This window comes from Podarcis tiliguerta, assembly GCF_965153285.1.
Source record: "Podarcis tiliguerta genome assembly, chromosome: 7".
NCBI classification, from domain to species: Eukaryota; Metazoa; Chordata; class Lepidosauria; order Squamata; family Lacertidae; genus Podarcis; species Podarcis tiliguerta.
The window spans coordinates 57,694,805-57,722,563 of record NC_139540.1 but is presented as its reverse complement, the minus strand read 5'-3'; the positions used below and the strand labels follow the sequence as shown (position 1 = coordinate 57,722,563).

General features: G+C 39.9%; 1 protein-coding gene across 4 annotated transcripts in view; it reads left to right on the top strand.

Annotated features, from left to right (window-relative positions):
- CDKAL1 (CDKAL1 threonylcarbamoyladenosine tRNA methylthiotransferase) overlaps positions 1 to 27,759 on the top strand; it is a 223,303-nt gene that overhangs the window by 2,887 nt on the left and 192,657 nt on the right. For all 4 annotated transcript variants that reach the window (XM_083449185.1, XM_083449184.1, XM_083449186.1 and 1 more), the window contains one exon: positions 1,540 to 1,652. In XM_083449185.1, coding sequence (XP_083305311.1) covers positions 1,540 to 1,652 — 113 coding nt within the window. The remainder of the gene's footprint in view (positions 1 to 1,539; positions 1,653 to 27,759) is intronic.

The following is a 27,759-nucleotide window of genomic DNA, read 5'->3' as shown; positions in this document are numbered from 1 at the left end:
AGAGAACAAGATGGTTGGACAGTGTTCTCGAAGCTACCAGCATGAGTTTGACCAAACTGAGGGAGGCAGTGGAAGACAGGAGTGCCTGGCGTGCTCTGGTCCATGGGGTCACGAAGAGTCGGACACGACTAAACGACTAAACAACAACAATGTGGAGCGATAGAAAGCACCAGCACTTGTACTGATTGAATGATTTACACTTGAAATAACCTGAAAACTTTAGGTCTTAGTCTTGTTGAACATATTAATAACTTGAAATATTTTACTACACAGACTACAGTGTGTATTAGGTTAATTCTGTTTTAATATAGTGAGTTCTCTTTCTTACCTCATGCATTTCAAGTAACAGGACATTTGTCCTTTGTAAGTGAGAAAAATGGGTCTATGAGTATAAAGCTAAACAAGTAGCCCATTATACTTCCCTTGTTGCAAACTTCTCATAGTTTTCATGTTAGCCACTGTGAGAACAGGATGCCAGACTACGACTGATTGAGTTGGGCTTTTGTTAATGTTCTTGTGTAGATAGGGACCTTACACTAAATGGTGGTGAGGTACCCTCTTACAAAGAGCATGAGCCCTCCTGTGGCGCAGTGGGTCAGTGTGTCTGGCTGTTAACCAGAAGGTTGGTGGTTTGACTTCACCCCCAAAGGTGCATTCCTCCAACATGTAGTTGCTACTATTTATTGTTTTAGCTGTGATGTGTTTTAATGCTTATTCTAAATTGCATTAAAAATATTATGACTTGTGCAATCCCATGTTACTTGTTCATGAGTTTAGGGGGTCCTATGATGAGACAGAAAGCACCGGATGAAAATACACCTGCAGAAATGCTGTTGGGTACTGCAGAAAAGCTCTGCTAGCTGACTGCTCCACCAGCAGAGTTCTGCCTGAAAATGGAGCAGCACAAGGGAAGAGAGTGTTTGTGATGATTTCTAACCCCCCTGATTGCATGAACGTATTCACAGCAGAAGAGGGTCTGGAACAACTTAATCTCCCAGTAACTTCAGTGCAAGGATGTTGCAAACACTCCACAGCCATTACTACAGTGGATCTGATGCTTTCTACCTTTGGAAGAAATGTGACTGTAGCATTGCTTTGCCTGTTGAGTCTGTTATTGAGTCTTGGGATTTCATATAGAAGGGTGGGAGCAGTACTTGTAACAATATCTTTGTATCCCTTTAGCTGTGCTCCTACCTTAATCTGGATAGCTGCTTCTGTTAACATTTTATGATTTAACTTTTTTCTCAAGCATTTCAGGAATAAGATCTTTGTCCATCTTCTTTCCCATGCTTATCATTTTGTCACTATTGGATCAAAAGCCTGTCCTTAATATTTTCACTTGGTGCAGTGCACACGAACATTCAGTAAATCATACATTTACAGTAATTTCTTTGCCAAAGGATATTGTGAGCACTGGTCATCATAGCCTTATACAGATCCTAAGTGGTAGTATTTTATAATGGCCAAAGCTTTGTTTTCTGATGTGGATGAAATGAAATGAATGCTCTTACCTATTTTCCTTGCCTTTTTCTTTGACAGTGTCATTCCTGGTGTACAGAAAATTTGGATACGCACATGGGGATGTTCTCATAATAGTTCAGATGGAGAATACATGGCTGGACAACTGGCTGCATATGGATACAGAATTACAGGTAATGATACATTTGAGCTCAGGATTGTATAGGAGCTTGAATATGCTGCCATGCTTTCTAGTGTCTTAATATTATTTAATATTACCCAGTATCTGCAAAATGAACAGAGTTGACTTTCATTTGCTGTAGGATGGCTTTTTCTAGTAGCATAAATCCAGGCCTTTGAGGAAGTTCTTATTATAGGCATGCGAAACTGGAAAGACTTGAAGATTATCTAGTTTTTCTCCTGTAGTGAAACTGGGTCTGACCTGTCTGACAGAACTTATAACTATTGTTGTATATCTCCTAAGCAGGAGAAAGCACCCATCAAATTTACTAGTAAAAAAGGCACTTTTTATGATCTTCAGTACAGATTTAATTACATTATCTTTACATCTGAAGGGGATGTTTAAAAAATGAGTACTGAGACTCCCAGGAAACTTTGAAATTCCTATTATTTCTGACAAGGTGTAATAAATGTAGTGTCGTGGTGGGACTTGGTTTCACAAACACCCATGTTTGCTGATTATTCCCTTTTGTGTGAATGGAGGAAATGTAAAGCTTCTGATCATGGTTTGCAGCAAGCTGAGTATGGGGCTCTGGTTTCTAGTTCATTAACAGACCCAGGTATCGCATCAGGATCTGGGCTTTGTCAGGCTTATTTGTAAGGCTTTGTAGAAATGTGGAACACTTCACTAGATATCCCTTCCGAAATGGTGAGCCTTGAACTCTATTGAAGTTCCAATGATAGTTCCAATATAAGCAACGCAGGAACAGCGTGTGGGGTTGTGCTGAGTAGTCATGCTCCTGACATTGCACACACTGATTAACCCTGTTCCTTGGCATCTTAACACATAGCACAAATATCTACAGGGAGGGAGCCATTGTGTGTGCCTGGGTTGCATGAAGGCTTTCATGCAACCTGGAATGCCGCACAATCAGTATTCCATTTTTGTGTATACCCTGTATAAAGTCTCCATCCCTGCAAGCTTTCACACTGGACATTCCAGGGGCGCCAACTATAGGGGGCTCAGGGTGTCTAAACACCCACAGAAAAAATTGTTGTAGGTGCTCAGCACCCAGACCGCAGGGCCCCATACGCAACTTCTGAGGTCTCGGAAGGCCTCAGACAGCATCTCTGAGGCCTTGCATTACCTCAGAGATGTTGTCCATGGCCTTCTGAGACCTTGGAACCCGACTTCCAGTAGCACCAGAAGTCAGGTTCTGAGGCTGGGGGGCACGCGTGATGTCATGATGTCACACTCACTGGGCACCCATAACCTGGGGCCCATGTTGGCTCCCCTGGCACATTCAGATGCCGGGAAGCGGAGGTTCTAGTTGGTGTGGCACCTCTTCCTTCCTCTCTGTTGCTTTATGTTGGAACTGTTAATGCCCAAGTAGGCATTGACTCAGAAATTATTTTGTGGAAGTGTTCTGCTTTATAAATACCACTGGTCGTAAAGCCTTTAATAACATTTAATGATTATTGCTGAGTTTCTTATCTCCTCCCCACTTATATCTGGCGTTTTATAGACCTTAAATTGTACTTACCTTTAGTATGCCCTAGGTGGCAGTACTGGCTAACATCTTTGTGGTTGTTTTTTTTACTAGCTGTGTTCCCAAAATGTAAAAATGCCTGTCTTGCATGCTCTAATAATTTTAAAGTGATAGTTAAGATACTCATTTCAATATTTTGAGTTAGGCATAATTTGTAGCAATTTATTTCCATACTCTTAATATATGGGACTTTCCTGTTTCTGTTGTTTGCTGACATCCTGAATTTCTTGTTGCTATAACAGGATCGACCTCAAAACCATTAAATGACTGTTTACTAATGGATAATTTTGGTTGATTTGGGTTAGTGTTGGTGTTGCAAAATCATAAAACTAGGCTTTATGTATACGTGTAAACTTAAAATTTTATTTTCTGTTCAGGTAGACTGCAATATTTTTAAAGGGAGTTGCACCTAGAAACTTGGATGCATAATACTTATTTTCAAATGGTAGTTTCATAAGTAAGTCACTGCTCTTCCTTCCCTTTTAATAAGGACAATTTGAAGACCCACATCTTTTGTAGAATGTGACATATAGCTTCGGAGGTTTTGGGGCAACAAAATGGCAAATGAAACACCTTGTAAACAGTTGAAACATGATGCACACTAGGACAAAAGAATCCTAACTCCACATATGGTAATAGGATTTAAATTGTTGGTAACACCCAAGGAAAATAACTCTTGGGGTCATGGTGGCTAGCTCAATGAAACCATTTAGTTAGTGACTAAGCTGCAGTGCTGAAGAAAATAAATTCCATGCTGAGGATAATTGAAAAGGGCTTGAAAATAAAATGCCTCATATAATACTCCTCATATGCAAGTCCATGGTACAGTCACATTTGATTTAATTTCTGCACCTTAAAAAGAAATTGTACATCTGGCTACAGTGCAGAAAAGGTTAACCAAAGTGATTGAAGTGTTAGAGTATATTCCCTATGGAGAAAAGACTATAAGCATAGAAAAAAGATGACTGAAGGTTAGCATATTACTGTAGCTTATAAAATTATGGCGATATGGAGGGGCATTCTTCCTCATATTATTAAGATTTGACACTACTACAGTGGTACCTCGGGTTACATATGCTTCAGGTTACAGACTCCGCTAACCCAGAAATAGTACTTCGGGTTAAGAACTTTGCTTCAGGATGAGAACAGAAATCGTGCGGCAGCTGCACTGCAGCAGCATTGGGAGGCCCCATTAGCTAAAGTGGTGTTTCAGGTTAAGAACAGTTTCAAGTTAAGAACGGACCTCCAGAACGAATTACGTATGTAACCAGAGGTACCACTGTAATCACAAATGATTGGCTGTTGATTCAGAATGGATAATAAATTTGTTCAGCATTTATTTTATGGAACTTGCTTCCATAAGATGAAACGAGTTTAGGTGGTTTTTAAATGAAATTAGATAAACATAAGGAAGTCTGATCTAAATTTGACAGCCAGGTTCAGGGGCAGTGTTCTCCTGCATGCTAGAATGAGTGGGGGAAACAGTTGAGGGTTTTTTCCTTCATGCCCAATTGACAATTTTGCCTATAAGTCAATTTAAGTCATTTCCATGAGTAAAACTACCAAACAACAACATCTATAATTGGAAATAGAATTCTGGACTAGATTGATCCTTGGGCTCCTATATTCATTCTAAATTTCCCACAAATATTAACTATTTGTAGTAAAATCTGAAAAAGCTAGTGTTGATAGCAAATACATTATTGAGAGCTGCAGGAGTGTTACAGTTTGACATAATGTATTTCTTAGATGCGTATTTCCAATGGATTACTTTAATTAACTGGGTTGCTAGTATTTTCAGCGTGTTGCAAAATTCACACACTGATTTTCTCCTGGACCAATCCTAAACTCTTAGAAAAGGAACCCGACTGGCTTTTGTACAGTGTGAACATCCCTCTTCACTGTCAGAGGTTGGAGGCCTTCGCATTGCTGTAGCAAAAAGCTCTACCTCTGTTGCTTATGTGTTCCGAGGGCAGTAAGACCAAAATGGGAGTGTGGATCAGGGTAGACTTCGGATGTGCCAGATATTACAGTCACATATCTGAAATGGAAGGGAGGGAGGGACTGTGCCACCTTTGATGGTGGCATGATTTTCTCTCCCATTGCAAACAGTTGGAGGGAACATTTTAAAAAGGAAAAACTGGTGAAGTGAAAAACAAACCCAAATTGAAGCTACCACCATTCCTTTTGTCTGGCCACAACAATTCTTGGTAAGACTTTAAGAGTGGTAGTTCCTCCACTGCAGACTCTTTCTGAAACCGCTGTAGGGTTGCTGTGCCCTTTTCCAGCAACCTAGTTTCCAATTAGTTATGAATAATACTCCAGAAGTGAAATATTTTCTGTTTGAGGTGGTGCACATGCTACTTACATTTGCACAAAATTGCTATAAGTTCTCAAAGGCAGCCTGCCAAATTTGTTGCGGTAAAGCCCATTTTTCTCTCGAGCAGCGTTCTTTGTTTCATTGACATTTAGCTTACTCACCTTGGATGTATCTGGAATCTTTTGCTTTCCCGCAAAACACAGATTGGAAGGTCAGTTAAATGTTGTTGCTGACTTGGATGGCTTGTCAAAGACTAAAGTTTTCAGTTGCCAGCATAGGATGAATGCAGTTTGAGCTTTGCACTCAATTGCATGCTTGTGAGTATTTTGGCATTTCTGCCCTACCACAATGAAGCATTATTTTGTGTAAAAGCAGAGAGAGAGAGACTCCCACTGAGCAGAAGACACTGACATTTGTCTTCTATGTCAAATCTTTGGCACCGGGGTCTACTTACAATGCAGAGCAGCTTTGTCTTGGATGACTATAAATAGCTTTTTGACTTCAGCAAGCCAAAAGTGAATTGCTGTTGATTAGTAAAAGGTATTGCAATATAAAGGAGTGAGGTTTTTTGGCTTGCTTTTTAATGCAAGACAGATGCTCATATATTTTTAAGACCTTCAGACCTTGAAAGTTCATTGGCTAGATTTCAGGGGCAAAACATGCTTGCTCATTTGTTCTATACTGTGGTTGTTTGCTAAACTGAAATCCTAAATTGTATTCAGCTTTTTTAATATAGTCACTTATTTTTGGTGTGGCATCGTCCTGCTTTACAGGTTTTGTAGGATTTACCTGTCGGTGAAAAAGGGAGAATAAATCAGAGCATCCTATGAGTGTAATCGTAGGATGATTTGTAATCAGTTTGTGCAAAGCATATATTTACAATGTTAGATCCAGTGAAATATTTCAATTGCCCTTTCTCACTTTCCATAATTCACAGCTCTTAATTACTATGACTTTTGAAAGGGCTATGTAAGTTTTAGGTTTTGACTGTAGTTTTGTGCACACTTACCTTGGAGTTAATCCTATTGAGTGTAGTGGGATTCATATCTGAGTAATAGTGTTTAAACAAAGCAAAGACAATCAAGTATAAAATACCTGCAGAATTAGGTTATGGTAGGTCTTGGATGATATCTTGTTTAGTAAGCCAAGTATGAAAAATCTGTTCTCCATGTCCTATCTGGTCTTTCCATTTAAATGAAAGGGGCCCATGTGTAAGATCTCTCCTCTCTTTAGATCTGCATGGAACATGGACCTGAAACGAGAAGGGTATGCCAGGCCTACATCACTGATACCTGTCTGGCAATTAACTATTGCATTGAACTGGATCTGGTGCTGAGAATTTTGTAATACAATCATGTTAGTCTTCTCATTCCTCTCAAGTCCACTGTATTTTGTGCCAGCTGTGGTTTCTCAGTATATATCAGGGATAGTTTAATTTAGAGAGCATTGCAGCAGTCTGTCTTGTCTTTACAAAGACATAAACGATAGCTTACAGATCCCTACTTCCCAGGAAAGGTTTTGAGTGCATGTAGATGGCAGTCTGTCATAATACCATACAGCTACCATTTTGCCCTTCTAGCAATATTGATTAATAACATAAGAATAGCCCTGCTGGATGAGGCCCAAAGGCCTTTCTAGTCCAGGATTCTATTGTCACAGTGGCCAACCAGATGCCTAAGGGAAGCTCACGAACAAGGCCTGGGCACAACAGTACTCTCTCAACTTGTGATTCCCAGCAACTCTATTCAGAAGCATTCTGTCTCTGACAGTGGAGGGAATGCATAGCTATTGTGGCCAGCAGCCACAGAATAGTCTTTATTCTGCAAGACTTCTGATCTTTTGGAAATAAGTTCCATACTTTAACAGTGTGCTGTGTGAAGAGGTACTTTCTTTTGTCTGTCCCAAGTCTTCCAACATTCAGCTTCCTTAGATATCCCCAGGTTCTAGTATTGAGAGGGTTTTTTCTTCCCATCTACTCTCTCCACACAATGTACGCTTTAATCACCTCTATTTCACTTGCCATTTTTTCAAAGCTAAAAAGCTCGAAATGTAGTAATGCTCTAGCCTCTTGGTCATTTTAGTTGCGCTTTTTTGATCCTTTTCAGCACTACAATATCCCATGTACCTTCTTGTCTGCTTACTTTTTTGGGGTGGGGTCAAAATTTGTGTTCCTTTTTGTTCTCATTCAGACAGTACTTTTTCTTAATGGTAATTATGGCTTACATTGCCACCGATTTTAATTATGGTTAGTGTTAGCAAGGCATTGCTGTTAACCAGCCTTGCAGCTACTAAAGTCTTAGTTAAGAGGAGTGTTAAATATTGTTAAGTTCTCTCAAAAGACAATGGATGTGCCTCTGGGGTGAAGTCAAACCACTGGTTATCAGCATTGAAGTGACCTCCCTGGGGTGCAAGCCTGGGCAGTATGTATGTCCTGACCCTGCTCTTGGTGTTGCTGAGGAAAGCAGAGCAATACTTTTAAGCTGGTTTGGCACTAGCTTAGTTGCAGGAGTTGCGGAAGGAGGTGCACAAGGTCTCGTCTGCTCAATCCACTGGAGCCTGTCTTCGCATGCAGGGGAAGCCCCTAACTCACTGACACTGAGGGTTTCAGACCCATTGGCTACTCTCACCTGGTTTAGCCTGCCAGTTGAAGCTCTTCCTAGGGTGTGGCTGCTGTCGCATGTTGACAGCTTCTAGGAGCCACAGGTGAGAGCTGAGTGCGGGGTGGGGACCAAAGGTGGACAAACCACCCCAGAAGGAGCATGATGTGTCCCCCACCAGAGATGCTACCCCTCCCCTAACACCCCATACACCCCAACTATAGCAGTAGAAGTATATAGTATTTAACCACTACAGTTGTACCTCAGCTCCCAAACGACTTAGGAGTCGAACGTTCCGGCTCCCGAATGATCGAAAACCAGAAGTGAATAATCGAAAACCAGAAGTGAACGTTCTTTTGGTATCCAGACATTCGATGGGGTTTCTGCGGCTTCCGATTGGCTGCAGGAGCATCCTGCATCCAATCAGAAACTGCATTTTGGTTTTTGATTATTTTGGAAGTTGAACGGACTTCCGGAATGGATTCTGTTTGACTTCCGAGGTATGACTGTATTGAGGTTTACAGGGATAATTTTTATCTTGTGATGTTAACCATGGATCTGAGATTGGGAGCATTGGCTATCCTACACAGATACTTTCTATTTCATTCTCTAGGAATCATACAATTACTTGCCAGAAGATGGCACTGTTTATCCATACTTAAAATAGGCCTTTATAGAAGATCTTGCTCATGAAGACTTCAAAAAGCACTGACACTTGGTTAAAAAGATTAAGTTTTATTAGATTTAATTTTCAGTATTTGTCACATAATAGATCAAATGAGAAATAATCACCTAGCTTATGAACAGCCTTTTACATTGCTGAGGCTGCTTCATATTTTCCAGGTGGCGTCTATTAAACAGTAGTAAGGTTCCATTTAAATTGCTGTACTGTTATGAATTAAACAATATTGCATGTCTTTAGCCTTCTTAAACACCCTGGCAGATATATTTTCTTGTTTGTACATAATTTCTTGCATAAATAAGCAATCAAAAGTTTAGACCAAATTATGAATAGTATGTCATGACATCTGAGAAGTTGGTAATTAGCATAGTTTCTCCACTTATTAATCTGCATTTTGTTTTACTAGGGCAGTTTATTATCAAAACTGGGATGAAACAATTACGGACATTGAGACTGCAAATGATACAGTTTCCTGCACTATGTCCTCAATATAAATATGGCTGGGTAATGATGCTTCATTGTATTATGTGCAATTTTCGAAAGCGTTCATTCATGAAAAGAGTCTGTATCCAAATAAAGCTTTCTGGTGTTAGGACGTTAGCAACATGCTTTAGATTGGACTTTCTCTGTCCAATCAGAGTGGTATATGGTTTTTTTTCATTACGATCCATGTTAGCTAGTGGTTCTTGCTGATAAGCTCGGAATAGGGAGTACCAAACAGTTGTGTCTCACTTACCATAAAGGCTTGGTGTGTCGTCTTACCAAAAACCCCATAACCCACAACCAGGTATGGCATATTTTTTCATCTTTTCCAGGTACGCAGGTTGTGAAAGTTGTTTCCCTGTATTACGAGAGAGAGAGACAGAGAAACAATTAAAGGTCCTATTTTGCAGCTGCTGCGACCTCCCTTTTCAAAATTACACTTTGGGAGATACAAATTGACAGATAAGTTAGCAGACGACATGCTTTCTGGAATCATGAGCTAAATATTTGGCAGAACCTATGTCGTCTACCAAATAAAGGACACTGTCCTTGATGCTGCATAATATTTATTTTGTATAGCTTTGCATGTGTTATGTACTGCTTATTTCTACAGCAGTGATGTATTATGTACTGTTTATTTCTTCAGCAGTGATCCCAGCACTGCTTTGGGGCTAATATCTTCACAAGTAAATTAAAAGTACTTGTGTGGTTCTGAGGTACGCAGCATACATAAACTTGACTTCATGAATTTGTCTTAATGGTATTTGAAATAGCTTAAAGGTTTTGACAGGAGCCATGCACATTTTAAAATTCTAGATAGAGTTGGCTTTAATTCTAGGTGATTTAGGGATTGAATTTGTAATATGGTGCTTTTGGTTTTTGCAACTTGAAGTGGCATAGGCCAAAAGTAGTTTGTTTGCTTGTTTTTGAATGAAAGCCTTTCTAAATCTGTTTAGTTAGGTAATGTCAATACACAGTCAGATGAGTATTAAAGAGAATAATAAACCCTGAAACTTTATCAAACATTGGTTATTTTTGTACTGCAGTGGGTAGTGCTATATGGTATTCTTATACATGACCACTGACAATGTTTCTTGTAAGAATGGATACAGAGTACAGGAATTAGATTCCTTAAAAGTGGATTAGTTCTCTGCCTCACTTTTTGAAGATGAGTGTGATGCAGGTTATAAAGACACTTTCATTCCTTGAACCTAGTTTAAAAAAATAAAAAGTTACATTCCGTGTTCTCTTTTCAATCTACAGGTTTTCACAGGCTTTGCAATTGAAGCAAAGGCATTTGCTAGGACTTGTTAGTTGTAGCTGATGTTAATTTTTTCATGCCATAATTGGATTTGCAGAGTGTTCCAAGAATGATTTACTGTCCAGTTCTGCATGTCTTCTTTGGACTGGTCGTCAGCTTCCAAACATTTCTAGATTACAGCATGAGCCACTGAACTACCCAAACTGGTTGATGAGAACAGTACATGGTGGAGCAACTCCTCCCCTTCCCACAATCTTTTCAGAAACCAGTTTTTAAATAGAAAAGTCTAACTTCAATATACTTCCTAGATGCCATTTTGCCTAACCTCTGCTTTAGAAGAAGCATACTCAGAAATGAGTAACATTTTTTCCTGTGAGTCCATATGTTTAGAGAATATCCTTATTTTCTAATAACTTGAAGGCCTGCAATCCACAGCTTCTAGCTTCTTGGCTGCATCCCTGGTTCTACTTTGTGTTTTACTAGTGTTTGCTGTGTTGGATCATCTCAAAATGGAAAGTTTAAAAGAAGAGGATCCATTTATTATTGAGCAAAGAAAAATCCCTAATGGAGAGAGAACTTTTTCACTTACAATTCACTTGCTTAACTCCTGGCTCAAGTCCCAAGGTCTCAATTTCTTTTGCCAGAAAAATACTTCTCTTCCTTGAAGCTTGGAGCTGTTCAGACTCAGTGCTATCCAAGCAATGTCCATGCCAAAAATCTGTTTCCTTCAGCATTCGATACCAAAGTAGATCTATTAGATGCATGTTATAATTTCTTGGTGAAAATGATTATAAAGGCATGTATTGTGTTCAAATAAGCTAGGAAGACTGAACATATTCTCATTAAGAAGACTGGGAAAACATAAGAGTGACATTTTGGTTTGGAACTTCAGGTTTATAAGTATCTGAGGAGAGACAATATTTCACTTTGGCTTTCAGGCATACTGCCATTGCACACCATATCATTCAGGCAATAATGTCAACATTCTTCTTGGAACTACATTTAGAGCTCCTTGCAAGGGTAGACTTGGAACAAATAACATTTTTAAGTCTGTTATGTTTGTATAGCTTCCTTAACTCATGATAGCTGAAACATACTTTTCTGATTTAAATCCGGAGGCAAACTTTCCTTTTACAGCCATAAAGGTTTTTAAGTGGATAAGAATCAGAATAAATTGTCCTTGGAGGAAAATGGCCTGTGATTTGTGTGAATTTCCTGATTAGAAGCAAGCAAATCTGGACCACTGATTCATGTAGTAATGCAGCAGGCAGCATTCTTTGAGGGCAGCTTCTGCTGCATCTTTGCATCTCATTGTATGATCCAACTGCACCTTTGAAGAGGCACAATACCTAATACCTAACTCAGGCAGAGTTAGGTGTCACTCTCTTGAGCCAGCACTCTGGTGGCAGCAGCTCTTGCTTGCTACTGGTCTAGTTTAGCACCTTATCCCAGTGAATCACAAACGGTACCTTTTGGGAAAGGCCCTTGACCCAACCATGCAGGAAGAGTGGCAACCAACCCTGTCCCCGGACTCCTATCTGTATCACATGTGCACCTGTGTTGCTCGGCTCATGTGGTGCGTACAGTTGCTGCAGTGCAGAAATCGTTCAGGTAGAGCAGGAGTCAGATGGTGCGGTGAATGAGGGCAGCAAGAATTGTGTGTGCCACACACCTTGCTTGCTGCCATCAGATGCTGTGGAGGACATTGTCCCATTACCAGGGTTGAAGTACAATTCAGCTACCAGCCCAGTTGGCTTCTGTGTATTTAATTGTAAATAATGGTAGATATAGACTAGTATGGAAGCCCAAAGTATGACTTTCAGAATTTCATTGAAACTATCTAAATTAGTTGGGTCTTATTCTCCTCAGATATGGGATGGGGCAATTAAAGGCTAGTTCTGGTATATCTAATACTTGCCTTGCAATGCCACCACCGCTTTTGATTACTGTTTTGGGTAGATAGCATACTGAACCTCTATAGCATGCATTTTAATGAGAACATTACTTTCCCCACCTGCTGGAAGTTGGAATGGCTATTGACCTGAAATGAATGCACATGTTCAGTATTAATACTTCATGTTTCAGTCCAGACAAAAGTCTTTCAGTGTGGCATGCACGTAGTCAAAGTAAATTAATGTTTAAAGCTTGAACATTTTAAGTTCAGCTGGAGTCTGCAACATTTGTAATAATCCTGGAGAAGCTATTTAAACAGAATTGCTGAGTACTCTTTATCCTTGATCCACAGTTTGCACAGGTAGGGTTGGCAATGCTAGATAACTGGTCTTAATTTAAATTAATCAATATCATTTTAAAAACCCCTGGAATATCTTTATGAAAAGTATTTGCAAGCCCTAGGAAAATTTCAGTTAATGCAGTTCCAGTGCATTTTGCACATCCAAGTGTAGTGCACATGTTATATATTTAATGTTGGGAGAGATCTCATACAAATATAGAATGTTAAAGAATGGACAGCTAAGAGACATCCATCATCAGAAAAGTGGTTCTGAAAAAGGAGGCCAATGTCATCCGTCAAATCTTTAAAGTAGAATGCATCAGACCAAAGAATTTAATAGAGAGTTTATATAATTAACTTTATAAATACAAACACTGCATAGATACAGCAATCAATGCCTCCTGTCTTTTTGTGTGTGTCTTTTTCCTGTTTTCAAACCTAATACATGTCAGTAGAGCATGAGACTTGTAATCTTAGGGTTATGGGTTCGAGCCCCCATGTGGTGTGGAAGATTCCTGCATTGCAGGGGTTTGGACTAGATGACTCTTGTGACCCTTTCTAACTCTACAATTCTATGATTCTAAATATGTTCAAACTTATTAACCTGATGTATATTACCATAAAATACTGCCTTCAATGTTTTATTTAAGTTGAGATGAACACAATTCGTTTTTGTTCATCTTCAGCTTAGGCCAATACGAGAATACAGTAGTGCAAAATCAGTTTAATAAATGCCCCCCTCCCCTGACCTTGGTGCAACTGTTTAAAGAGACATTCTGATTCTTTCTGAGGTATTGGGATTGTGAAAACTCAGAAAAGGCTCCAAGGCTTCAGGAGCAGCCTAGTTTGGGCCAGGAGTCTCCAAAGGACACTCGCTTAGCTCTGGAAGAGCTCTGAATCTGCTTGATTTGGCTGGGAATTCAGGATTTCCTTGAATCAAAGGCACACCCCTGCTAACAATATAGTTCAGAGGGGAAATGCTGGCAGTACTATTTCTAATCTAGTGTGATATTTGCAGTGTGATATATTTTTCCTGGGTTTAATTCAGATTTCAGCACCTGTGCAGCTTTGGGTGCCCATATGGAAATTATGTGGGCATATGACTGTTTCTTTAAATACTGCATTAAAATATTGATGCATATTTAAGGAAACAGTCACATGCCCACTGTGACAGTCTTTTTGCTTTAGAAACTGGTTTTCTCAAGGGCTGTAGGAAATGTTCTTTTAATTGTAATGTTGATCCTTCAAGTCCTTTTCAGAAATAGATGTTGCCTCTTATTTTTGCTTTTATATGATGGGAAATTGCACAGCTGAAAAAAATTAATAAAGTCGCATTTGCCAATACATCAGCCACTGAATGTAGCATGTTCATTGCTAATCAATTAGTTCAGAGCTCCAGAGCCACTACTGCCTTTATCTTGCTCTTTTCCTCCCATATAATGGTCACAGCAAGTAAATAATGGGTGATATCAGCCTGAGGAGCAGCACTTCTTCACAGCAAGCTATGGCTCTCTTTTAATATATGCCACTGTGTCTTTTCGTATGGTCAGATAAGCATGACCTACATTAAAAGGGCCCTATGGATATGTCTAGTGCATCACTGTCTCTTTGGATTCTTTGCAGTGCATTGCAGATGCTCCTTGGCAGCTCCCACACTTTGGGACAACATGAGTAATGTAATGGTTTTGAACTGCATCACTGCCAGCAGACAGCAGAATGTGGGTTTGGTTTCCTGTGAAATCTTACTTGTAAGGATTGCATTCGGAGATAGAAGTTGCCTTCAACCTCTCCTGTCCTTTTCAAATTGTAGACTATATATGGGGTATTCCTACTACTTTGTCATCAGCTGCTCTGGAGCTGAATTGCGTATTATATGTACATTTACATGTACATCTTTTTTTTTTTTTTTTTTAAAAAGACCTGTACAGATAATTATTTTAGAATAATATTGCACTTTCTCTGTTTGGAAAGCATTCCATGCACACCAGTAATTCTTTATAAATGTGAACATTATTCTACATTACAGAGGTCAGCTTCTTTTGTTTTTATTTCACGTCTTGAAGCAAGGTTTCCAAGTCAGGAACAAGGCTGTGATTTTTGCTTACACTTCGTCTCTCTCTTACCCTCCTCCCTACCCCCAACTAGAGACTATGACCTGGTTTGAATGTAATGACATTGGAATGATAAACCATCATTTGTTGGCTTGAGAATGAGTCCTGTAACTATGCACTCGCTCCCCCCCCCCCTCGCCACACACCCAGCATTGGTGCCTAGTATGGCTGATTTAAACGTACAGTTTCCTGTTACATCCAAATCAGGAAATTGTGGTTTAATCCCTGCTTACTAACTAGGATGTAAAACTAGGGATCCAATCATGTTATTGGCACCAAAGTCAGACATGTAAGGCAAGGAGAGGAAGAAGTGAAAGAGCATATCTTTCTATCTTTCTAATAGACCTTTCTAATAGACCTTTCTAATAGACGCTATCTTTCTAATAGACCATCATTTACTGGCCTAAAATCATTATGTTTGAATTAGGCCAATATCTGTAAAAAATCCTGAAACTGACCATGTATGAAATTTGTCTGGCACTTAACCAAGACCATGCAGTCAGGGCTGTGCAGATCTATGTAAACTGAAATAACTATTTCCTTTTGTCTTAAAGTTAGGGTTTTTTTGGGGGGGGGGGTTCATGCTTTGCCATGCTTTACTAAAAATTATTTGTGTTCTACTGGGAAGCCTGCCTCATACTTCAGTAACCTGAAAATAATCTGTTGTTTTGATTTTGAAAATCCTCTTCTTATACATACACATGTGCTTTCTTTTTTCACGCCAGTTCTTCCTTCCTGCAAAACTGCCCCTTAACCATATAACCCCACCTGTTTTGTTACCTGCCGTCTAACTTACATTTATTTCTCTTCATATTGCGGAGGAAAAGTTGAAAACAGTTCAACCAGTAAAAAGAAGCAGTTTGTGTTTTGTAGATTTCCAGATTTACATATTAGTAAATCATTGCTTCGGCCTTTATCAGATGTTTGCACAAAAGAAACACCCTGCTAGAATTATATTTGAAGCAGACCATCTGCTGTGGTTCCCAGTGTTGTCAGAAAGATAAGAAATGAGCAGTTTCCACAATGGTACCACAAAAGGCTGGCTCTTTATGTGTACTTGTTTGGTGGGAGGAGCTGGATTACATCTAGGTTTTAGGTGATACACAGCTGAATAAAGTAAGCTGACATCGGTCAGTATGTATCAAGATACAGAATTCTATCTTTATGTACAGAACCACATCTACATACTTAAATCCTACATACTTAAGCCCTATTCAGGTGTTACAAAAAATAAATTTACGTTGGAGGCCCAGGGCTGTGAATATTGGGCCTTCTAGTCTTGCCATGTTCATTGTCAAGATCTCAAAGGGCTTTTTAAAAGTGTGTTTGCTTGAACACACAACCCGCTGTGCAATCAACTTTTGTGGGAAGGCTGTACATGTCTTGAAGTAGGCTTAGCATGCATGGCCCTCTTGGCTCCAGGATTGTTTGCCTTTATAATGCCTGAATAGGGCTTGATGGCAGAAAGTGAGGAGGAATTAAAGAACCTTTTAATGAGGGTGAAAGAGGAGAGTGCAAAATATGGCCTGAAGCTCAACAACAACAAAAACAACCTAAGATCATGACCACTGGTCCCATCACCTCCTGGCAAATAGAAAAGGAAGAAATGGAGGCAGTGAGAAATTTTACTTTCTTGGGTTCCATGATCACTGCAGATGGTGACAGCAGTCACAAAATTAAAAGATGCCTGCTTCTTGGGAGAAAAGCAATGACAAACCTAGACAGCATCTTAAAAAGCAGAGACATCACCTTGCCGACAAAGGTCCGTATAGTGAAAGCTATGGTTTTTCCGGTAGTGATGTATAGAAGTGAGAGCTGGACCATAAAGAAGGCTGATCGTCGAAGAATTGATGCTTTTGAATTATGGTGCTGGAGGAGACTCTTGAGAGTCCCATGGACTGCAAGAAGATCAAACCTATCCATTCTGAAGGAAATTAGCCCTGAGTGCTCAGTGGAAGGACAGATTGTGAAGCTGAGGCAGTCATCTCTCTTGAGGCTCCAATACTTTGGCCACCTCATGAGAAGAGAAGACTCTCTGGAAAAGACCCTGATGTTGGGAAAGATTGAGGGCACAAGGAGAAGGGGATGACAGAGGACGAGATGGTTGGAGAGTGTTCTTGAAGCTACCAACATGAGTCTGAACGAACTGTGGGAGGCAGTGGAAGACAGGTGTGCCTGGCATGCTCTGGTTCATGGGGTCATGAAGAGTCGGACACGACTAGACAACAACAACAAGAGGGCTTTAGTCTTTCTTGTAGTTTCAATAGCTTCCATCAGATTTGTTGCAGGAATAGCCAAATAGTCACTTGTGAGCAAAGACATTGCAGGTGCTTATCTACCATTCTGCTCTTCCAAAGACAGGTCTGCCCAGCAATTGACAGTCCTCATGTCACTTTGGAACTTGGTTGACTAGTGCTGAAACCATTTTTGTAATCTCTATGATTGGAAGGAGAAGTTGTGTGTAGCCAGGTGGTCAGTGGGAACTTAACCTCACTATCTGAGAACTGCAAATCCTGTCATCTCTAACAAGCATGGACAATGCCTGGGGTTGATGGAAGTCATAGTTCAGCAACTTCTGGAGGGCCAAAGGTTCCCCACACCTGAAGATAACACTTGGGGATACTGCTGAGGTAGAGACTAAATCTAACCCCAATTGTTTCAAGGTCTCATCAAGGTGCAACTCCATTCCAATTGCACCCCAGATTTCAGCTTGTTTACATTACCCAATGGAACTTAATTGTAGCTATTGAGATTTGATGCAGGTACTTTGTCAATGCAGACACACAAAAATGTCTGATCCATATATCTGTTCTTAAAAAGCATTTTTACAATATATGACATCAAATGTTCAGGGTGGATGCATCTGTATTATCCTGGTTGTCTGGTGGGTTTCAGAGCTTATTGACAAATGACACAGAAGGAGCTTCAGCTTGTAAATTGCACTTATGTTATCTATAATTCAATGCAAGTCTCAGTTGAAACTGCCTGTTTTTTATCAATTATGTGTTAAAGTAGATTGTGCCACAGGATTTGCTGCTTCTCAGCTAATGCCTTAGGCAGCTTAGTGGGGAGTCCCTCTTAGCAGTTCTGCACTGCGGATTAATACTATTTTCATAAATGTATAATAAATAAGCTTTCTTACTTAAAGATACAATTATATAAAAAGGCATTTCTAGAAAAACTTGTATTTTAAAAGGCGTTAATTTGCACTGTTTCTTGTCTGCATACTTTAAGTTCTTCTGCTTACTGAATAGTCGACTGACTAAATCAAAGAGCCTTTTTCGTGTAAGATACTTGCTAAATTAGGTTTTGTTTTCACTTGAGCTGTTGACCTTGAACTTCTTTAGATTTTGTTCTTTTAGCTAAAGACAACATTTTCCACTGTTAAAACTGTGCCTTCTCTGTTTCTTGTCTGATGCTGCTCCCTTACTGTTTCAGTCTCAAAAAGAAATAGGAATTAAATGTTGGAACCCCATATATCTGTTGGAAGAAAAATATAGTTTTTGCCAGAATTAAGTGTGAATTTCAATGACTAAACAAAAGCCTGCATAAAGCCAGATCCTCTAAGTGCTTACTTGGAAAGAAATCCCACTAATTTCAGTGTAGTTTTATTGCGAGACAGTACCTTGGGTTACATACGATTCAGGTTACAGACTCTGCTAACTCAGAAATAGTACCTCAGGTTAAGAATGTTGCTTCAGGATGAGAACAGAAATCGAGTGGCAGCAGCGGGAGGCCCCATTAGCTAAAGTGGTGCTTCAGGTTAAGAACAGTTTCAGGTTAAGAACGGACCTCCGGAACGAATTAGGTACGTAACCAGCGGTACCACTGTAGTGGTTAAAACCATGTTCAAATTCCTACAAGGAATGAAACTCACTGGGTGACCTTGGCCTAGTCAGTTTCAGCCTCAGGATAACTCTGAAAACCATGTTCTGTGGCTTGAACTCTTTGCAATGAAGGTGGGATATAAGTGTAACAACATAAGTAGGCACACAAATAATTGTAGCCTCAAAGCCTCCAATTAGCAAATTGTTTCTGCTCTGAATTTGTAATAGTTCTGAATACCATTTGAAAGGATACTGTGCTCTAAGGAGTAGACCTGATGTTTTGTTGATTTCCGGCATAGGCAGTCTTAAGGGCCAGTTCACAAATGCATGTTTGTCACTCATTGATTCCTTGTACCCAACAGTGTCTTGGCATGTGTGAATTACTGTATTTTTCTGTGTATAAGATGACCCCTAATTTTTTGAACCCCAAATTAAGAAATCAGTATTTCTTGAGTTTTTGAGCTTTTGGGAGTGGGATCTCCCTGAGTTGTTTAGCTTTTTTTGCAGAGGTCACCCAGTTGGGGAGGTCGCCATCAATTACCCGCCCACTCACCACCAATTGCCTGCCCACTCGCAGCAGCTGCAGCCCTCAATTGAATGCATGCATGCCACTGCCGATCACTCGCACACCTTGCCACAGCTGCCAAATTCCTGTTCGCTTTTGCTGATCGCCCAAATGCCCACTCGCCATCGCTGTGAGCTTCACTCATAGATAAGCTCAGGACATTTCAAATTCTCTCTGCTCTTTCTGTCACCTCTTTCTCTCCCCACATCCAAATTCAACCCCTTGCCGAAGACTTTTAAAGCACCTGAGCTCCTCGTAAGGACAGGAACACCCTGCCAAACTCCAACTCCCAGGCATCTTTGTATTGTTTGTAAAGCTTTAGGACCTAAGAAGGACCTAAGGAGCTACACATCATTGCTCACCTCCACAGTCTGCAATAGCTGCTGCTAGAAGGTATGTTTTAGAGAAATGAGAGCAGGTGGAATTCAACACTATTACAAACATTCCATTTGCACAACCATTTCATCTTGCCAGACAGAACAATCTCCCCTCTGCTCCCCACATATGATATTCTTGGGCTTCTCCTGAACCCCCCTCCCAGCTTATTTTGGGGGAGGGGGAATCCCCTTTGTGCAAGTGGAAGTCCTTGCACAGAGCTGCTTCTGATGGGGCTCAGGTGAATCCTGCCCAGGAAATGAAGGAGCTTACCAAGGGGTCTTGGATGTGGGGGGCCTTCCTTTAACTGGTTTCACTCCCCCTCCTTCCTTGAAAGGTATTTCTGGGAACAGGGAGGAAGACAGACACCAGCAGTGAGCCGGCTGAGAGGCATTGGCAAAAGGCTGGATCTTTTCAAGTTTTCAGATACTTGGAAAACCACAGTAACAGTCAGAAAAAGATTAGAACAACCAAACCACTTCCAAAGCAAGAGAGTTTATTTTATGCCCATCTGATTATGAGAGAACTTGGATCAGTTTTCCTTTTGTTTGTGTGAGTTTGAATTTGATAGAAGAATTCAGGATACTCTTTATAACCACACAACCATTGTCACCTGATTTTTTTTTAAGAAGAGCTTTGCATAATAAGCAGATGCTCCAACTTGTTCTACTGTTCATAAGGCAAGGGAAATCCTTATGAGTAATGGGAACGAAGGAATCTGAATATTCTTTTGGTCTGTGTGCCATATGTTTAAAAGTAAAATGGGAAAGGTATGAGGAAAAGAAGGAACATACTTTTAGAAGAGTACTTTTGGGCAAATCAACCATGGGTCTGAATCAGGGATGGGGACCCTCTGGCTCTACAAGTTGGCATTGGGCTTGAACTCACATCAGCCCCAAACATCAAAACTGAGCGCATGATTCTGAGAATTGTAGTCCCAACAGAAATCAGCATACTAGTTTCTTCCTGCTTGACCTATTCCCAACTCCTCTTGCTGTTCCTCTATAAATAAAAAAATGACAGTACTATTCTGTATAAGTGCTTCAACTGTTGCTGATAGCATCTCTCGGAAAGCAAACTAATTATACTTGAGTCAACAGAGAAATCAATCATCTCAGTCCTCAGAATGTTTTCAGACCTTCTGATAGAGGCTGAATTCTGCAATAGGTAATAAGCCCCAGTTTATAAACAGTCTGTTGAATGGCTTCCTCTAAATGTGTTTCAGAAAAGTTTTATCAATTTCTGACTTCCCCCGCCCACCCCCACCCCCTGATTGTGGGCTAGTGTTCCTAAGTGACCTGTTCCCTTCCAGGTTCTACAAATCAGTTCTCTTATATACCATATACTTTACAGATTTAGGTAACTAAGAATCTTAGTGCCTTGGCAGCATTAAGGCCTATTGTGGGCAAGATCTGCATAATTGCTAGCTCCTTCTCCCTCCTTGGTACACTGTGTGCTTCTGTTGGATAACTTGCATCAAAGTTGAGAAGCCATTAACTAATTTGGCTGTGAGGATTCCCTTCACCTTTTGTCGAAAGATGAGGAATAATTAATCTTTATGTGGGCTTGGTCTCATTTTTATATTTTTAGGAGGGGAGTACTTTTTGCTTTTGGTTGGATGAGGATTTCATGAAGTGGAGGAGTTATTGGTGTAGTACCTCCAAACCAAGAGGGACACGGGTGGCGCTGTGGGTTAAACCACAGAGCCTAGGACTTGCCAATCAGAAGGTCGGCAGTTTGAATCCCTGTGACGGGGTGAGCTCCTGTTGCTCGGTCCCTGCTCCTGCCAACCTAGCAGTTCAAAAGCATGTCAAAGTGCAAGTAGATAAATAGGTACCTCTCTGGCGGGAAGGTAAACGGTGTTTCCGTGCACTGCTCTGGTTCGCCAGAAGCGGCATAGTCATGCTGGCCACATGACCCGGAAGCTGTACGCCAGCTCCCTCTGCCAATAAAGCGAGATGAGCGCTGCAACCCCAGAGTCGGCCACGACTGGACCTAATGGTCAGGGGTCCCTTTACCTTTACCTTACCTCCAAACCATTACCTGGAACCTTCTTTTGTAGCTGTTCCAATCTTTACTCTTCTGCATGGCTGGAGAAATAATTAAAGCTCTCAAGATTAAGAGGAATAATTAAACATATAAGGAGGGGAAAAATATAGCAAGCATTTTTTCCAGCTACCATAATTTGCTCTTTCAAATGGAAATTATGTATGCAGAAAATTTTCAGTTATTTCTAACTACTGAGCCAGCAAAATCTAAATCCAGACGGTACGTTTTTTTGGAAAGAGATTGCAAGTAACTGCCTTAGTAAAATATTACCTTAGCACCAGAACTTTTGGTTCAGCTTGCCTGTGTCTGCAGAGACAGAATTAACTGCAAACTGTATACACAGAGAGCTTTGTGGATGGTTGGAAGGTGTTAGCAGGTGATTGAATATCACCCAGCTGTCGGAAAAATGTAGCATCTGCCCAGCAAAAAACGGACAGAAATGACTATACCAGGCATAATCAGAAATGCATGGATAGGAATATATTGGGAGGCCCTGAGAATCATATAAAAGAAAGTACAGTAGGTATATAAAACATTTACCTACTGCAGGAATCTCTCCAGAAATTTGTTTCCTGTGTAGCCAACTTGAACAACTTGTATTCAAACAAGGGCTATACAATAACAACTTCCTCTTGTCCCTACTTAACACCTGCTCCTTCAAAGTCCAGCATGTTTTCCATGCAATGAATGTTTGGTCTGACAGAGCCATCCGTTATAATTGTTTCTGTTTGACCCAACCCATGCAAACTGACTTATGCAAACTTTCAATATTTTATACAAATCTGCAGCTTGGAATTTTAAAAACAGGGCAGGATTCTTTAGACCAATTTGCATAATGAGTTGGCTATCTGTTGCCAGGAGTACAGATACTGATATGAAAAGGATTAACTTGCATGCAATTGAAAGGCTGTCAGTTGAAAATCTGTCAAGTCCTGTTCCCAGGATAAACCTGTTCATGGCTGTTTCCATGCACTTTGCATGTTAAATGTTGTCTTATGGGTAGCATAACCCCACACTATACTTGCAGTTAAGAAATTTGCATAGTTTTTGCTTGCTTAGTGAACAGAGCTTAATCCGGCCAAAACTAAATAAGGGAGCTGCTTTTGTTCATAATTGGAGATTTGTCAGTGCTTACAGAACAAAGATGAAAATGACCAACGTTTTTTCCTTGTATTGTAGCAACATTTTAAGGTTGAAAAAGAATAAAAGTATTCAGCAGATCTGACTGTTTGACCTTTCTGTTACACAAGTGTTTGGTGGATGGCATATTTCCAAATGTAACATCTGCAGCCTCCAAAGGACATTATCTTTTGAAGTTTATGCTTGATGGCAGGAACAGAAAAGGCACAGGGCATGCACTATATTCCTTGTTCATTTCTTCTTCTCTCACCCTTTTCAATTTAGAGGGATTTCTGAGTGGCCTCCCCTTGTTACTTGCATTGCTGCTTATGATTAATTGTTATATGGCTTGTCAGCTACTGTTTAAAGCATTCACCTAGGGTTTTCTTGAGAGAAGAGAAAAATTGCCATGCTGTGGCCAGCATAGCATTTCTTTTGCGGAGGGTGTCTAGATATCGCACAGATAGCCCATACAGATTGTGGTGGCGCTAGCCACCTTTTGACTTCAGAGAGATATAATCTCCTTGGCTGGAAATACCCATTTGGCTGCCATACCTTTTAGCCATATTGCTTTCAATAATCATGGGTTCTCCCCATTGTAGCTTTCATTATTGATTTCTTTGCCTGTATACTTATATATTTTATCCATAAAGTACTCAGAAAGCCAGCAGTAAATAGGGAATACATTTATTCTGCTGAGGTCCATGAAAACTGACTCTATGGGGAGAACACAGCCTTCGTTTTTTTAGCCTTTGTCTTCATATACAAGATCCCCTCTCCAAAAAGCATTTGGCTTTTGACCTTGAGTAGAATTTTCTGGTTGAAATAGCAGCTAAGATAAATGAAATAGATTTAATTTTTTTTGTTAATAAATCACTATGAAAAAAAAATAAACTTGTCAAAGAAAAATCTGACCCATGCTTCTTTGGTATTTTGCTTTCCAGACAGCACAGGAGACCACAGTCACTTTTGTTTGGGCAAAACGGTAGTGCAGTGTGTATTTTGATAGAGATTGTTATGTGTGTAGGGTGTGTAAAGGGTTTCTAAAGAATTGCACTGTGGTGTGTGGATGTTGTTAAAATGCTGAGAATCTTAGCATGTGGATGTCTTCCAAGTAAGCAATCAGCTTCAGGGTATATGTAGTTGCAACATCACATGGATTGGTGGTAGGAAAAAGCAAATTAGATGCAACTTTGGTAACCAATTCCTGTTTTATTCCCATTGCAACCCTCCTCTCTAATTATCTGTACAGGATGTTGCCCCGTCATTTTGTGCCAGTAGGCAATGCAGAAAGAGAGAAAGTGCATCATACTAGTGTTACACATTGGTCAATTTAGCTTAGTATAGTATACTCTGGCAGTGATTTTTCAGAATATCAAGCAGAGGTATTTCCAATTTAGTCTTGAGATGCTAAGGTTTGAACATGGAGCCTACTGCATGAATTGGTGCTTGCTTCATTGGAGATCTACACAGAATTATGATCCCTGAGATATGCAGAAAGCTGGAGCACCTGTATGGACCATGAAAAGGCGGAGCGCAGATCTGGCATATTCTTTTCAAGCTGGTCAATCTTCCCATGAGTTCAGCAGGAAATTCATGGGGGGGGGGGACTGGCTTGGAATGCAGGCAAACAAAAGTGTGTGGCCCCAAATAAGGAAATGACAGAGAAATATATTAAGGCAAGCAACAGCCACTTGATGTCCTCAAGCACTTGCTCTTGAATATTTACATAGCTGCCTGAGCAGGCAAACAGAATTCAGGCCATGTCTGAGACTCAACTAACTGGCTCACTAAGCTGCCTGTGTTGCTCCTCTTTTCTGCATGAACTCACAAAACAGAACCACAGTCTTTAATTTTTTAAAACATTTGTCCTCTTCCAGGGAGTCCTTGATTTCTTTCTTTTTAAAAAAGATTTGTATTTCACTTTTTTCCATCACTGAACCTAAAACAGTGCATAAGTGATTCCTGATGGTTTTTTATGGTGCTTTTTGTCTGCCAACCATCTGGCCTGCAGCCACTGACTACTATTAGATTGAGTTATATTTTGATATACACATTTTTTATTTATATGAATGAAGATGTAGGTTTCAAGGGAGGTGGGTACACAACATTGTTTCATAATTTACATTGACAATTAAAGTATGTTTAAAAATATGGTCCCAAATCATAAATTGGTCCTGTGGAGCTATTGTAACAAAGTTACAGATAATAATTTTCCTTTTGCTCAATATGTCTATTAAAAAATTGAAATGAAATGTAAATTTGGTTTGAACGTTTTGTTGTTGCCCAGATTGCTAAATAACCTTTTCAGTTAGTTCAGCTGGAATGGCATTTCTAATTGCATGAAAATAATTAGCCCATATGGGTAAAAAGTCTGTCTTGAGGAGTATATCCTGCACATGCTTAATTGTCTTGCTTGTACCAAAACATGACTTTCTGTGACAAGGAAAAATAGCATAGCTGAATTTTACACCTGTTCCTGCCCTATAATCAGAAATAAACAGATTGATTAGATGGTGGTACTTTAAATCTTAGCAATTTTAATATTTTATTTCTGTCATAGGACTTATACCATTGATCAGTCTGAAGGAATGTTTTGCATCCTAAATTTGGCTTTGTTGACTAATGTAGTATCTGGACTGTTTGTACTCCTTGTTGAAGGAAAGTTCTATGCTATGAAAAACTGGATTCTGCCACCTTTTTATATTGTGTAAATTTGCACAACTTGTCATAATTTATGCCACAGATTTTAAGAATACAATTTTAATCTACTTTTGTAGATCATGAAAAGTGTCAAGGAACTATTAAGCGTAATCAAAACCTTTTCTGCCCACTGGAAATCTTATTCAGCCATCTTTGGTTTCTGAAACCTCATCTGGCGTTGCCCACACATTGTCAGTCATGAATTCATAGCCATAAGGGCTTTTTCGGTGGGAAAACAACAAGCTGAATTCTGCACCCAATACCTTGTCACTTTCCTGTACTTCTTCAGAATCATTACTTACAATGTTGTGTAACTTATTCTGTATTGTAACTTTTTATTCTATTACAGTGGTACCTCGGTTTAAGAACAGTCCAGTTTACGAACTATTCAGTTTACAGACTCTGCAAAACCGGAAGTAGTGTTCTGGTTTGCAAACTTTACCTTGGTCAAAGAATGGAATCTGAACGGTGGAAGGGCACTGGCAGTGGGAGGCCTCATTAGGGAAAACACGCCTTGGTTTAAGAACGGTTTCGGTTTAACAATGGACTTCTGGAACGGATTAAGTCCGTAAACCAAGGTACCACTGTAAATGCTTGGATATAGGCATGAATAAATAGCTGGGTATATTTTACTGTTGCTACCTTACAACCAGCAGGCAAAGTTGCCTGGAGAGAAATAATCAAGGCAAATAGTCTGTGAAATACTATGCCAGATGTGCAAGTTTGCAAAGTTTGTTGATACTTATCTGTCACTCAAGCTTTATAAAATTGATCCTTGCAGAAGGGGAAGCAGTTCAGCTTGGGTGCCCTCTTCTTCTAAATAGTAAACAAAAAAACCCCAATAGCATGTGACTCAATAAGTCTGTTCCTATCGGCATTCAGATAGGTAATTTAGTAACCAAGTTTATTTTTAAAACTTCCAGGTAACGTTGCATAACTGAGTGGGCGTAGAGTTCTGTTTCTACTTGTCTGTCAACAGAATACAATAAGACTATGGCATATTAATGTATCAGCCTTCGGTAATGAAGCATGCTAGAGAATCTTAACAGGTTTCTCACAGGCAGGATTTACTGGAACTGGTGTATAAACCATGGAGCCTGGCTTCCATAGAATAGTCTGCTAGCTAGCAATCTTTTTTTCCCTTCTTTTTTTAAGCAAGCTTGTAGTCCTTTGGCAGAGAAAAGCTTTAAAAGGTTAGGACTGTGTCTGCTAACTAAATTATGGCTGAAAGAAGTCCCAAGAAGAGTCCCCAAATGGAATCTATAAGCTTATCAGGTTTCGTATATTCTGTGTTTGGGGCATGGGGAACCATTTTTCTCACTTACATGAATTTGTCCAGAACATTTATAAAATGGTGAGCTCATGCCTACCCATAGATACAGAGAAGATTGGTGCCTTTCCATATCTATGAAATGAGAAAAGGTCGTTCGTTTCTATTAACGTAGGAAGCTGCCTTAGTCAGGCCATTATTCCATCTAAAGCAGCACACAGACAAGCAATCGTTCTCCAGCGTTTCTGGCAGGAGTCTCTCTCAGCCCTGCTTGGAAATGCCAGGGATTGAATTGTAACTCGTTTGCATGCAGAGCATGAGCTTTGCCAGTGAGCCACGGCCCTTCCCATAACTAGGAAATAACTAGATCTGAGCATAACATCTAACCCACTGTGCATGTACATATAGATAAAAACAATGGGTTGAATTTTTTAAAAGCATGAGTAGGAGTTAACATATTAGTACTGTTCAGCAAACTGTTGCCAAAAATTTTGCACAAGGTAACTGGAGCTATGGCACATTATGCCTATGTCCATTGATATATGTACATGGGTTGCATGTTGTTACCTATTGACAATGTCATCACTTTTTTAGTGAGGGAATATTTGTGAAAGCGTAGGAGAATTCTAAGGGAGAAGATGGACGGCTCTTGCACGGCTCTTCCGCTAAGTTGGGAAGAGGACTTAAACTCAGATAAGGGTATCTTTGGACTCAGGCAATGTTTTGGATATGCTACAGATAACTCTTGTTTCTTTTCTTATCTCCAGTCTTGTACAGAAATAATTTGATAGGTGTATGAGAGAAAGTTGTCCCACTTTCCTTTTAACATGTACACACCATATTTCTGTAATCTGAAAAACATAAAAAAGCCCAGACTAAAAACTGAATACTGTAGTGATATAAAACCAGATTCTATTTGTTGTGCTCCTGTTACTCATTTTATCTGACTGGGAATTCTGTGACCGCTTGCAACATT